Here is a 14,448-nt window from a genome sequence, read left to right as displayed (position 1 = left end):
TGATTAAGAAGAGACCAGCATCGCTGAGGTGAGATCTTCAGGGAAATGTTTTCTGAGAGCACAAAGAAGCTGTGTTCCAGAGATAGCCAAGGTAGTACCTCGTGCTGCAGCTGTACCTGGTAATGTGTAAGAGTCACCCAGGTGATACTGGTTTTGAAGACATGAAGGGGTCGTGAGGAGCAGCTGAGGCTTGGCACTGTGAGAGGCCATGGAAGGTCATTGAAAAGGTGCAGCCTCAGTTGCAGTTGATGGCCCAGGGCTGAAGGTCTCATGGAAAGGAGTTGAAGCTTAACACCATGAAGAGAGCCTATGAGAGGCTATTGGTAAAGCCTATTGTGTTGGAAGACCCAGCGTATTCGAGATGCCAGTACCATGGGACGATCATCAAGAACAGCAATGGCAGTGGAGTGGATCAACCTGAGGTTAGAGTGCTACAGAGGGCAGAGCTGGAGAAGTGACACCAGCCCTTTGGAGGAGCCCAGAAGATTATGTGTGGATCCTGCCCAACATGGGTACTGAACACTGAACATAGTCCTCTGCAAGTGCAGAAAGCCATCTTACCTTGAGCTATCTCTCCAGTCCTCATTTTCTGTTGTTAAGCATACTGTTTTAAGATAGGACATTAAGGTAAAGGAAGAAGCAGTGTAAATTTCCACATCCTGTGGTGAAACATGATAAATGGTTGAGACTATCCCTGCCTAGCAAAGTGGACTAATCTATTAATGGAGGAAGTAATCTCTGCTTCCACTTAGAATTCTGTGGAATTCTGTGGAGCTGAGGTTTGCTGTCAAAATTCATGACTATTTTGCAAAATGTTAGGACACAAGAGGACAGTGGAACAATGTTTCTCTGAGACTGTCATTGATCTCTTAAACCTTGTTCAGCTACATGCTCTGCAGACTGTTTTTACACAGAGAGGGTTAGACCTGGTGGCACGCACACTCGCACACACACACACACACACACACCCTGACACACACACCTGTAATCCCAGCAAGTGGCAGGTGTGATAGAAGGATCCTTAGCGCCAGTTTGTCCTGGGGTCCCAAGTTGCAGGCCTGTCTGGGCTGTGACAACTAAAGCTTCAAATGTAGGAAGCAAACTTCTGCCACTGAGCTGTACACATCCTGCCACAGAGCTGCGGCCCCTGTTCTTGGCTCTCGTATTTCTATAGACGCTTTGCTACTGTACGCACTAGACCGCTGACTGTCGGCTCTATTTTGGAAGGTTGTGGGAATTTTAGAAGTGGGGCCTAACAAGAGAAAGCAGGCCACAAGAACAGGTCCTGAGGTTGAACAGGTCCACCCCTTTATATATCACCTCTCCTTCCTCATCCGAACCATGTAACAGGCTGTCCTAGCCGTAAGCTTCCTCGGTGCTTAGCCAGGAGCCACAGTGAAACTTCCCTTAAGTGGTTTCTTGTCGGTTATTTGGTCAGAGCAATGAGAAAGGTAACCAATACACGTCATGAAAACTAAGTAATTTGATTTCAATGTTTTTTTGTCCCCTCCCAACTCACTGTCGAAATTAAATCCCTGGGGTGGTTAGATTTCATCAACTTGATAACAGTCTAGAGACACCTAGGAAAAGGGAACCTCAATGTAGGCACATCTTCCATCCAACTTGACTGTGGGCATGCCAACAGGAATGTTCTTGTTTGGCGGTTGGTATGAAAGGGTACATCCCATTGCCGGCATGACACTTCTAAGCAAGCAGTCCTGGGTTATACAAGGAAGCAAGCTAAGCCAATCATGGAGAGCTCCACCAAAGAGTGAGCCAGTCATCAACACTCCTTGATGGTTTCTGAATCAGTTCCCACCTTCATTTCCTGCCTTGGTTTCCCCTAATGATGGACTGCGACAGGCAAGTGAACTCCGAATAAACCCTCCCCTCCCCCAAGCTGGCTTTGGTTAGCATTCTATCACAGCAACAGAAAACAAATTTGAACAGTCCCAGTGCAACAGTAGGAAGTGTTTGAGTTTCAAGGGATCTGTCTTCACGAGTAAGATCAGATGCACTTCTGAAAGGTCTTACTGAGGGAGCTCAGGTACTTTCATTCCTTATTGCCCAGACACTCCTTCCTACCAGGGAATGATGCTAACTTGGTAATAAAAAACATCTCTCACCAGATAGCTTAACATCCTAGAGTCTTGATCTTCTTCTTCCCAGCTTCTAGAACTATAAGGAGTTGAGGGGAAGACATATGGAGAGTAGTTAGGGGATATATATGTATATATTTCTCTGTGAAAATGTCATAATGAATTTATCGAAAGTCAGCCTTTGATACAAGTTTGTCAATAAATAAAAAAGTAACAAACCCATTATTTTGTATTTTAACTTAAAACATTAATAAACACAGATATATTATTCAGTCTTAGAACTTTTTCTACAGCAGCAAATGATGGATGAAGATAGTCTGTATTCCAGTCAAGTGTGGTGGTATTATGTCTGTAATCTCAGGATTTGGGAGACAAAAGGAGGAAGATCATTAGTTCAAGATCAACTTTAGCTACAAAGAGTTTAGGCCATCCTGGGCTACTTGAAACCTTATCTCAAAACATAAACCAAGTGTTGTGCAAGCCAGCAAAAGGCAAAACCTTCCTTCTTCCATGTCTGTTTATGTAGGTGCCACCAGAAGTTCTGGCCAAGATTTAGGGTTGTTCTCCCAACCTCAAATGACCCAGATTTAAGGTAGGTCTTTCCACTCCTCGTGGATGTGTCCAGGTTTTAGTTATGTCCACGTATAATCAAATGACAACCAAGACTAAACATGACAGCATGCTCTCAGTCTCGAATGAGTTTATCAAGTATGTAGCAAGAAAAAGTAAAGGGACAAACAGCATGTAGCAGACGGACAGGATGACATCATCAAAGCAGGTGCTTACAATATCTGTCAGACATGACTGGGGAAGCCTAGCTGAGACAGCCATGCTGGAGCATCTGACTGAGAGAGAATACATGCAGAGCACAGCACTCTCTGAATGACCCTTGGGGTTTGGGGTTCCTGACCCCACACAGGCATTTTTATACCATGGGACAAACAAAGGTAACCTCACTGGTAACTATTTGCCTTCTATTTGTTTCCAAGGACACAATGTTTTTAATATATTTACTGTTCTCATTTCTCTCTGTTACAGGGCTGGAGCACCAGTCTGCTCCAGTGTAAGGGAGACTTAGAGACTAATGCAATTTGAGGCCATATTCTGGAAATCCTGGCTATGGACCTGGCGAATATCCAACGTTCTGGCTAGTGTTTAATAAAGCTTGCTACAAATTTGACTCAAAACTTGTGGTTGTGGTCTTACCCTTGCTCAGTGGGATTAACATAATCGGGAAATACTAGCCCAAAGCAAGACCAAACTCGACAGGGCAAATACCAAATTCTGTAGTTCAGTTTTTGGTAGTAAAGGCTCTGCCCCTCCAGTTTTGCTGTCTACAAAACACAGCTTTCTTGGGCTGGTTCCATATTTGCTTGTTCTCAAGAGTCAGTCCTCAATAAGTATACACAGCACATGACAATTTGGAAATTTGTATTACAAACAGGAATCTCTGTCACACCTGCCTTCCAACTGTCACTTCCTGAGAGCAGCCGGTCACTCCAGCCACACTAACCCAGTTAGAAATAAAGTCTTCAAAAAATAGCCCTCTACATGTGCTGTTCTGTAAACTGGAGGTGCTGTCCACTTTGTGCCGATTGGGTCTTTACTCTGTAATAGTATAATAGTCTTATCAACATGGTCTTAATGACTGAATCATTGTTTGAAATTTCCCCCTAGTCTGATCTTTTCAGCTAGAATGAGGGAAGGACCTACGACCAGTATGTCCTATCTTCCAGCTGCTACTGCTTGGTAGATTGCCTGACATAGAACAACTGGCTAACCATGCCTCGTTGAACCTAACTGGCTGGCAGATCCAATCTGATGCTATCATATAGTCAGTCTATTGCTGGGAAGTGCTATAGATCCCACGTATAACATACATGATATCGATTATAGTGGTGACAAAGGAGACAACAGAACAATCTTGATTCTGTGGAGACAACACAATCATCAAAACATGTTAAGAATCTGCAGTCATTTCCTTGTTAGTAAGACTGTACACATGGATTTGTTAAATTACTTGGAGAGAGAAGAGGTATAAAATACTAATATAAGCAATTAAGATCTTATTTAAGAAAATAATGTCGGGCTGGAGAGATGGTTCAGTGGTTAAGAGCACTGACTGCTCTTCCAGAGGTCCTGAGTTCAATTCCCAGCAACCACATGGTGGCTCACAACCATCTGTAATGGGATCTGTTGCCTTCTTCTGGTGTGTCTGAAGATATCCACAATGTACTCATATAAATAAAACAAATAAATCTTTAAAAAAAAAAGAAAATAATGTCACTGCATAGACATATTTCCTTTTATCCCATGACTCTTACAGATCAGCATTAATATATATCTACAATGATATATATTGTATATATAGTAATTAATGAAATATCATGAGAAGGAAAGACCATTTTGTTAAAACAATAAATGTCCAAAACTATGATTTTTTTTCAAAACTGAGTTAGTTTTTTTTTTTTTGACCCCCCTTTGGGTTTTTCAAGGCAAGATTTCTCTGTGTAGCCTTAGCTGTTTTGAAACTCACTCTGTTGACCAGGCTAGTCTTGAACTAACAGAGATCCACCTGCCTCTGACTCCCAAGTGCTGTGATCAAAGGTGCACCACCACCCTTTGCTGAGTCAGAGGAGATGTTAGAGGGGCTAGAGACATGGACTAGTTGCTTAAAGCACTGATTGCTTTTCCAGAGGACTTGGGTACAATTTCCAGCATCCACATAGCGGCTGCCAATCATCTACAACTCTATTTCCAGTAAACTCAGTGCTGTCTTCTGACTTTCATGGGTACCAGCAATCCACATGGTATGCAGATATACATGCAGGAAATGTCCTGTACACATAAGATAAAAAATTAAGAAAAGAAATAATAAACATTAAAAATGAAGAGGATACAATGGAATCCATAATCTCTGAATCCTCTTCCTGATGTGGATGTCTGGATTGAGATTTAGCTGGTTATTGTCACAACTTAGGCCCTGCATTTGTGAATTGTGTGCATGTGTAGTCAGAAGTGTGTTGTTTCACCACTGAATTAAGGCCCAAGGCATCTCTTAATGATGCCTAGGTGAGGAATCTGGGAGAGACATGGCTACTGTGACATGGATACTGATGCCCCTGTCTACCTGTGCTCACTTTATTCAGCCCTTCACAGTTATGCAGTGGTGGTTTTTCTGATTTTGTGAGCTATTGGATAAATGTAGAAATTGTGGCTCGGTGCTTGCTTTACTCGAAGCCATGCAGAATGTGAGAGGCTGTCTAGTTCCTTTATTCTCAGTCAACAGTTTATTTTATCACATTTTGGAATTCAGTTACTGACAGATGAAAGTCCTTAAAGTGCCCCTACTCTGCGTCCTAAGAGAATCAAGATTCCAACACGAATTTTCTGGTTAGAAATTCTGCCATTGTCTATAAATGTTAATATCCTTTGAAATAGCTTGGAAATCTGTTCCTCTCTGCTTAAAAATAGGCATCTGAAGCAAGACGTAGCTGAGAAATTTAGAATTTCCGAGTGTGACATTATCTCAAATTGTTTATAGGAAAAGCTAAGGACAATACTGGAGAGGAGACAGTAACTGGAGACAGAAAGCCTGTCTTCTAGGAGAAAGCTGTTAAAGTTCCTAGTAGTGAGACTACTTCATATTCATATGTATTTTTGTAATAAGAGAATTTATTACATTGGTAATTGTGGGGTTGGGAATGTATCTGCATAGAGTACTTACCTACCACAGGAAGAGCCCTAGGTTTGATTCCCAGCAGTATTCACTACAAAATTGGTATGGCATTGAACAATGTATATACACACACATACACACACACACACACACACATACACACACACACACACACACACACATGTATTATCATAATCGCAACCACAGTAAATACAACCCCAAAACAGTAACACATTTGTATCAGACCTTCTCAGCCCAGGAAAACGACAATTTCTGTGAAAAGAGGATAAGTTATTGTTGTCTTCTACTTTGAGAGAAAAGGAAAGTTTTTATGATTGTATTAAAGAAGTCTGGGGTTTCGGTCGGGAGGACCTGTGAGGAGGACCGGTGAGTTGGCTGTTCGTGTGTCAGTTACTTTTCCGTTGTTGTGATAAAAGACTCTGACCAAAGCAACGTATATAAGAAAGAGTTTATTCGGGTTTACAGAGCCAGAGGGTAAAAGTACATCATGGCAAGAAAGCATAACGGCATGTGTCAAGCATGACTGCAGGAACACCATCAAGGGCAAGCAGAAAGCCAGCCTCGTGAAAGCCAGCAGTGTGAAAGCCAGCAGTGTGAACTGGAAATGGCCATACTACCTAAAGCACCCCTAACGGTGCTGCCAACTTGGACCAAGTGTTCAAATGCCTGAGACTATGAAACACTGGTTAGTTAGTTACATGTCAATTTAAAAAAGCTAGAGTCATTTGGGAGAAGGACTCTCAATTGTGAAAATGCCTCCATATAATCTGCCTGTAGGCGAGTGTACAGTGCCTTTGAATTAGTGATTGGTGTGGGAGGGCCCAGACTGTGGTGATGCCAACCCTAGGCTGATGGTCCTGGGTTCTGTAAGAAAACAGATTGAATAAGCCATGAAGAGCAAATCAGTGCACAGTCCTCTTCCATGGCCTCTGCATCAGCTGCTGACTTGGGTTTCTTGTACCCTGATTTCTTTGGATCACTATGAACTGTAAGCTGAAAAAACCCTTTACTCTCCAAGTTGCCTTTAGTGGTGGTATTTTATCACAACACTAGGAACCTAACTAAGATAGGGCCATTTTTATTCAAATCACAGCATTCCACTTCCTGGTCCCCATAGGTGGTGTTTTTAAAACAAAAGCCCAAACTTTGATTTTTACCAAATGAAGACCAGACACTGTGGTGAAAGCCTGCTAGCTCAGAGAGGCAGAAAAAGCACCTAGCTGACCTTCCTCCTCAACCATCCTTCAAGAAGGAAAGAGCCAGTTCTTCTCCACACTGTCACCAAAACCCTTCCAACCGAATGTCCCTCCTTTCTACTTCCGGTTCATCTCTCTATCCATCCTCCTGACTTGCTCTGTTTTATTCCTATGTTCACTCCCTGTCAACTGGTTGCTTGCTCTGTCTCTTGACCCATGATTGACTTTATTCAATCTTGTTTAGAATAAACAGAAAGCTCTCAGATTAGAGGTGTGTGCTATGTCTGAGGCACACCTACAAGTAGAGACAGTTTTTTCCAGTATAGAATCTTGGGGTTCACAGTGTGATCAAATAGGCTGCAATACATAGGCTTGTGGACAAGTCCTAATGTAAAATATATTTAGTCTAACTTTTACACTCCTATAATCTTTCACAGTCTCGGCATAGTTTAAAAGTCTCTTCTAAGTCTCTAGGCAAGCTCTTATTTGTAACACCTTGTAAAATTAAAAAGCGAATTACATACTTCAAAGATTCTATGATATACAGTATACATTACAATCCCAAAAGACAGGAGTAGGGACACGGGAATGGCTAAAATTATGTTTTAAGGTTTTATTTCTGCACTCAAAAGATCTATAAAACAAAAAAACGCCTATAACCTGTAAGCCCTTCTTGCCCAAGGACAGATGACTTCCTGGAATGCTGGGGGCTGTTGCTCCTGTAAGATAACAAGCCATGTGGTTTCACTTCCATAAATGAGCTTGATTGCCCCAACTGCACAGGATGTGCTTGATCACACATACGTGGCAGGTTATGTAGGCAGGAAGTATGTCAGGATGTATGCTTGCCCCTGATTGGACAAAGATGGGAAGTGTGGAGCCTTGTGGCTTTTGCTTTTATAAGCCCCTAACTAATGCAATTTGAGGCCATATTCTGGAAGTCCTGGGTATGGACCTGGCGAATATCCAACGTTCTGGCCAGTGTTTAATAAAGCTTGCTTCAAATTTGACTCAAAACTTGTGGTTGTGGTCTTACTCTTGCCCAGTGGGATTAACATAATCGGGAAATACCAGCCCAAAGCAAGACCAAACTCAACAGGGCAAATACCAAATTCTGTAGTTCAGTTTTTGGTAGTAAAGGCTCTGCCCCTCCAGTTTTGCTGTCTACAAAACACAGCTTTCTTGGGCTGGCTCCATTCCATGTATGCAGTCTCCTTGGCAGATACTCCACAAGGCTCTCAGCACCACTATCTTCCAGGCTACTCTGACGAGCTATTAAACTCCACTTATATCATTCGATCTCTTTTATAGTTCAAAGTCCCAAACTCTTCTACACTCCTCCTAAAAAACCATAGTTAGTTAGGTTCTTTACAGTAACACCACCCTCAGTTCCAATTTCTGTATTAGGTACTTTTCTGTTGTTGAGATGAATAACTTCTTTTTTTTTTTTTGGTTTTTCGAGACAGGGTTTCTCTGTATAGCCCTGGCTGTCCTGGAACTCACTCTGTAAACCAGGCTGGCCTCGAACTCAGAAATCTGCCTGTCTCTGCCTCCCAAGTGCTGGGATTAAAGTCATGCGCCACCACTGCCCGGCAAGTATGCCCAGTGGCATACCTTCTCCAGCAAGGCTGCACCATCGAAATCTGCCCAAACTAGGAACCACGTGTTTGAATGCCCAAGACTGTGGGTGACATTTTTTAATTCAACCACATTGGCACACTTTAAGTGGCCTTTAAGGTTTCCATTGCCATGCCAAAAGAAGCAAACATACTAGTCAAGAAAAATGAATTAGGAATATGTTATCTTCTTTTTCCTTCTGTTTCAGTGATTGATTGTTCTATTGCTGTGAAGAGAGATTAAGACCGAAGCAGCTCTTACAAAAGAAAGCATTTCATTGGGGGCTGGCTTACAGTTTCAGAGGTTTAGTTCTTGATCACTATGGGAACATGCAGGCAGGCATGAGACTAAGAGCTTATATCCTGACCTGCAGGGACACATGCAGAGAGAGACTGGGCCTGTCTCAAAAGTTTTTAAACCTTAAAGCTAGTTCCAGTGGTACGCTTCTTCCAACAAGGCCACACCTCCTAGACCTTCCCAATCAGTTCTGCTAACTGGGGACCAAATATTCAAATATATGAGTGTATAGTGGTTATTCTCTCTCAAATTAGCACGTTTTCCTTATTATCCTTATAGAATAGTTACTGAGCATTTGCTGATTGTCGAGCACATGTTACCATGTACTTCTGCATAACCTTTTCCTAAATCCTTTAACAGCTATGTGAAAACAGGCAGGGTGGAATCTGAGCTTTCAAAGGTTATGAACCTTTTGAAAAAGTATGGTAGTATGCACCTATAAGCTCAGCATATAGAATGCAGAGGCTACAGGACCACAAGTTTGAACTCAACCTGATCTATAGAGAAAACCCCAGGCTAGCCAGAATTAAGATTGTGTAAAAAACAAACAAGCAAGCAAACAAACAAAACAAAACAAAAACCAAGGCACAAGCAGAAAGGGGTGAGAACTAACATGACAGTGAGGAGGCAGCACTGCAGAATCCACATGTGCTTGCTATTCTTGCTTCTCTTCTTCAGTGAAGAAAAGTCAACTCTTTATTTGGGTTTCATAGGAAAAAGCTTACAAAGAATTCTCTAGAGAATGGACTGATTCTGTAAGGTCAGCATCAAGAAATCTCATCAGAAGCCAGGGGGTTAACTGTCCTACTGGGCTTGACTCTTTTTTTTTTTTTTTTTTTTTTTTTGTAGATGGCTTGGAATGCACTGTGTAGACCGTGCTGGCCTCAAATTCATAAAGACCTACCTTTGCCTCTCTAGGGCTGGAATTAAGGATATGGGCTGCCACCATCACAGCAGGCCAGTCCTTGGGTTTCTGAAATACAATCAGTGTATATAGTTCAGTCTAACATTCTGCTTGTGACTCTTGTGATGAAGCCTTCTAGGTGCTGCGATTGCAGGAGCTTCAGTTGCTTTGAGTGTATGATGACATAATTCTTTAGTTCCAATAAGCTTTCCTCTAGCATTAGTGTCCTTGAATCAGAGAGGTCCTCTAATTTCATAAAATCTCCAAAACTTAAGTATATATAACGTAGAGTTTATGCTTCAAAATAAGCATAACCTGGTGATATAACTCGACAGGTACTAGCTGTGCAAGTGTGACTACCTGAGTTCATCCCTGAAACCCTGACAAGCACTCACTCAAGTTGTCCGATTTCCACAAATATAGTAATGACATGAGCACCTGCACCCACCCACACGGCCACACAATAATGTTTTTTGGGTTTTTTTTTCAGGATTTTATTTATTTATTTATTTATTTATTTATTTACACTGTAGCTGTCTTTAGATACACTGAGGGAAAGAGAAGCCGCAGAAAATCCACTCTCAGAAAAGGGCATTGGATTCCATTACAGATGGTTGTGAGCCATCATCATGGTTTGCTGGGAATTGAACTCAGGACCTCTGGAAGAGCAGCCAGTGCTCTTAACCCCTGAGCCGTCTCTCCAGCCCCCGACAATGCTTAATGGAAAAGTGTTACATATTAAGTAATATAAATACGAAATGCGGAAGATTCAGATAATCATGGTCTCCAAGCAGCTAGTGATATATACAGGTGTTGTCGACCTACTAACTGCATGTCTAAGTGGCTGGCATCAGGACAGTACCATGAGTACAGTCTATTTTTTAAGTCCGGCATTTGTAACTGATTACATGAACCATCTGTAACGGCTTGTGAATCATGTTACAGTTACCCCACTGCCATTTACCAACATTTGTCATGTGGCAAAATGTTTAGTGTAGGAAAGCTGACACATAATATCTTTGATGTTTCAATAACTCTAGACACTAGGCTATAGGTGCATCCCATTGATGCGGAGTCTCCGCAAAAATACGGCTGATGACTTCACTATTAAAAAAAAACAAAACCGCTTCATCCCAACCTTCCTGTGTGTAGACAAAATTACTTGTTATCCCCAGGGTAACTTGGCCCCGCTGCTGTTATGAGACAGGAGGAGGGGGAGAGGGGTCAGAGAGGTAAGGACAGAAGGGGAGGATGATGAAAAAACAACCGGGGGTGGGGTAGGTGACACTTTTATCAGGGAAGTGGTTCACCAAGTAGAGGCCGAGCTGAGCTCTTCTCACTGGACTCCTTCGAGCCACCTGTCAGAAGGGAGGAGTCTGAAGGAAACGGAGATCTGCGGAGACAAGAGGCCAGAGGGAAACTGAGAGGCCCGGGTTGTCAGCGAGGGGCCAGGCTAGACCCGGAGGGAAGCTCACGTGGTCTCCGGAGCACCGCGGGGGAGTGGGGGGGAGGCTGCAGCGGGGAGGACGCCAGCGCGCGCTCCTCCCCAGCCTTTCAGCTCCTCCCTCCAGGCACGTGACACCACCGTCCACTCTCTCGGTGGCGCAGGGCTCTGTTGCTGCCCTCCCGCCGCGGCGCCCTCCTTCTCCCGGTCCTGTCCCGCCGCATCCCCCACACTTCCCACACCGGCCAATCACCGCTCGAGCTCGCGAGCGCCCGCCCCACCACCCCGCTTTTCGCTCTCCCATTGGCTGGAACCTCAAGGACGAGTCCCGAGGGCGGGCGGCAACCATTGGTGGGCCGAACCAGCCGAGTTCCCGGATGAGGGAACATTCTGCAGTATAAAGGGCGCGAGGAAGGCGGGAGACGGCGCAGTTTGAATCGCGGTACGACGGAGGAGTGGGCGCCGGGATCTCGCTGAGCGTCCGCCTGGCCTCGTCTCTTCCTCGCTTGTCCGAGCTTCAGCACAGTCCGAGATGGTAACGTGAGAGTGACGGCGGGCGGCCGCGGGCTGCAGGCTTCGAGCGGGCGGGGCCGCCGTCCCCGGGGCTTGGAGAGGCGGCGGCGAGTGGGAGCGTGCGGAGAGACGGGGTCGGGACGAGCGGAGGGAGGTGTTTTGTGATCCCGGAGCTCCGGGCGGGAGGCGACGGTTGGGGGGGCGCGCACGGCGCAGCCGGGAGCCGGCGCGGGGACGCGCAGCCGCGGCGGGCTCGCGGCAGGGGTCGGCGGGGGAGAGGGCGGGGGCGAGTAGCGGCCCGGGGACCCCGGCGGGCGGCGCGCGCGCGCGCGCCGCCGGGACGCGCCGCGGTGGGGGAGGGGCGCGCCGCCTTGGTAATTCTATCTTCTCCGTCCCTCCCGGGCTCGCGGGCGTCGGCGGCGCCGCAGGCTGGCGGTAAGGCTGGAAAGGACTCCGGAAAGGCTAAGACAAAGGCGGTTTCCCGCTCGCAGCGAGCCGGCTTGCAGGTGGGTAGCTACTGCCGCAGTCGGATGACCGGGCCTTTATGTTTGCACCCCCTTGCTTGTCTGTCTGCACCCTGCATGGGTGTTCCATCTTTGCATGAGTGATGTGTCGCGACTTTGGCCTGCGGAGACAGTGAATACTGGGATGGGGGGGTGGGCGTCGATCACATGTGTTAACTGCCGGGGCGCGTTGGTGCACCACCACCGTCCTTGGCTTTGGCGCGCTCATCATCGTTCGATCTTTGAATCTCCTATCTTTGTGCATTCTTTTTTGTTTGTTTGTTTGTGTGCATAAAAATCAAGTTCCCTGTGGGCCGTATTCATCGACACCTGAAATCTAGGACAACCAGCCACGGACGTGTGGGCGCGACCGCTGCTGTGTACAGCGCAGCCATCCTGGAGTACCTCACCGCAGAGGTAAGCGGGAGTACGCCTGTGATCTGGAAAAGCTTTGGGGGGGGGCGGGGGAAAGTGGCGAGAGGGAAGGAGGAAAGTGATGCAAGAAAAACTCCCAGGCTCTAAGAGCGGCACGCAGACCGAGGCAGCGCTAGAGGGTGCTAGTGTTCAGCCAAGGATCCTGCTGTGCCAGAGTTTGCTGCTCTTGCAAATGCAATTGCGTGCCCCCCTCCAGTCTTTTTGCATAATTCTCCATAATTTTGTCATTCAGGTAGTGGGGGATGATAACGGTTGGTAGGTAGATAAACACGGTTGAGGTTTGGTCATCGCTGATCTTGATCGAAAGTAAGTTGAAATCTTGACCATTAGAGTTTTTGCCTTTTAGGTACTTGAGTTGGCAGGAAATGCATCAAAAGACTTAAAGGTAAAGCGTATTACCCCTCGTCACTTGCAACTTGCTATACGCGGAGATGAAGAATTGGATTCTCTGATCAAGGCTACAATTGCTGGTGGTGGTATGTCATCCCTAAACTCATTACTTTCTATTTAAGAAGGAAATTCTTATATTTCCATTGCTTCTAGTAGAGGATATTTCAGTACAGGGTGGTTTTGTGACATTTGATTTACACTTAGTTTTTGCTGATTGGTCCTTTACATCCCTAAAGTTTCTACTTTGTATATGAATTTCATGTTTTTAAAAGACCTTTCAAGTTGTAGAGTTACCTGCTTTTATTTCATGTACTGTTTTAAATATGCTTATACAAAAGGTGAATTAACTCGTGTCCCTCTTCTAGGTGTCATCCCGCACATCCACAAATCGCTGATTGGGAAGAAAGGACAACAGAAGACTGTCTAAGGACGCCTGGATTCCTTATTATCTCAGGACTCTAAATATTCTTAACAGCTGTCCAGTGTTGGTGATTCCAGTGGACTGTATCTCTGTGAAAAACACAATTTTGCCTTTTTGTAATTCTATTTGAGCAAGTTGGGGGTGTAATTAGCCTTCCAACCAACCAAATTTCTGCATTCAAGTCTTAACCATATTTAAGTGTTACTGTGGCTTCAAAGAAGCTATTGATTCTGAAGTAGTGGGTTTTGATTGAGTTGACTGTTTTTAAAAAACTGTTTGGATTTTAATTGTGATGCAGAAGTTATAGTAACAAACATTTGGTTTTGTACAGACATTATTTCCACTCTGGTGGATAAGCTCAATAAAGGTCATATCCCAAACTAGTTTTAAACTTGCTTAATAATTGGGACTTATCTTCGATCTCATTCAGCAACAAGTACATTTGCTCACTTTCAGTGCATCTGTAGATCAAGTCATAACCCAGTGGGGTTTCTTTTGTTTGATTTTTTGTTTTTGTTTCTTTGTATCATACAATGAACTGTTAGTCTTAGAACTTTGGCAGAAGCTGGAGCTAGCATGATGTTTCCATTTGTCCTGGAATGGACTATATCCTAAGGTGGGACAGCTGGTCAGAGACCCTCAGGGTATAACAAAACTACTTCCACAGGATGAATTTTGGATATAATTTGCTTTTAATGGCCAGACACAGGTGTGAAATGCCAGTCACTGGGAATACACTATTTTTCACTAACTATGGTAACATGAAGCATTGGTTTTGCTACATATCAGGCCTGTTCCATTACTATACATTGACCCCTTTCCCCTCCCTGAGACTTAAGACGACTTCACACTTCTGGAGCAAAACAAACATGAAATCAGGAGGTGCTAAGCAGCCTACCTAGGTGAAAGAACTTCCTGCCTTATAGCCG

At 44.6% G+C, this 14,448-nt stretch overlaps 1 protein-coding gene across 1 annotated transcript; it reads left to right on the top strand.

Annotated features, from left to right (window-relative positions):
- Positions 1-11,587: 11,587 nt before the first annotated feature.
- LOC114614788 (histone H2A.Z) lies at positions 11,588-13,902 on the top strand. Its single transcript, XM_028760416.1, has 5 exons — positions 11,588-11,792; positions 12,199-12,276; positions 12,577-12,690; positions 13,055-13,184; positions 13,464-13,902. The coding sequence occupies exons 1-5, from the start codon at positions 11,790-11,792 to the stop codon at positions 13,523-13,525; spliced, it is 387 nt and encodes a 128-aa protein (XP_028616249.1). The 5' UTR covers positions 11,588-11,789; the 3' UTR covers positions 13,526-13,902.
- Positions 13,903-14,448: the final 546 nt, after the last annotated feature.

The sequence above is a fragment of the Grammomys surdaster genome, unplaced genomic scaffold, assembly GCF_004785775.1.
Source record: "Grammomys surdaster isolate TR1022 unplaced genomic scaffold, NIH_TR_1.0 126531, whole genome shotgun sequence".
Classification (NCBI taxonomy): Eukaryota; Metazoa; Chordata; class Mammalia; order Rodentia; family Muridae; genus Grammomys; species Grammomys surdaster.
This window is presented reverse-complemented; position numbering and strand designations above follow the sequence as displayed.

Bases quoted from the DNA above. Each gene is read 5' to 3' on its own strand.
- LOC114614788 (XM_028760416.1), top strand. The intron at 12,277-12,576 runs GTGGGTAGCTAC...ATAAAAATCAAG, and splicing joins CGCAGCGAGCCGGCTTGCAG to TTCCCTGTGGGCCGTATTCA. The intron at 12,691-13,054 runs GTAAGCGGGAGT...TTTGCCTTTTAG, and splicing joins TGGAGTACCTCACCGCAGAG to GTACTTGAGTTGGCAGGAAA.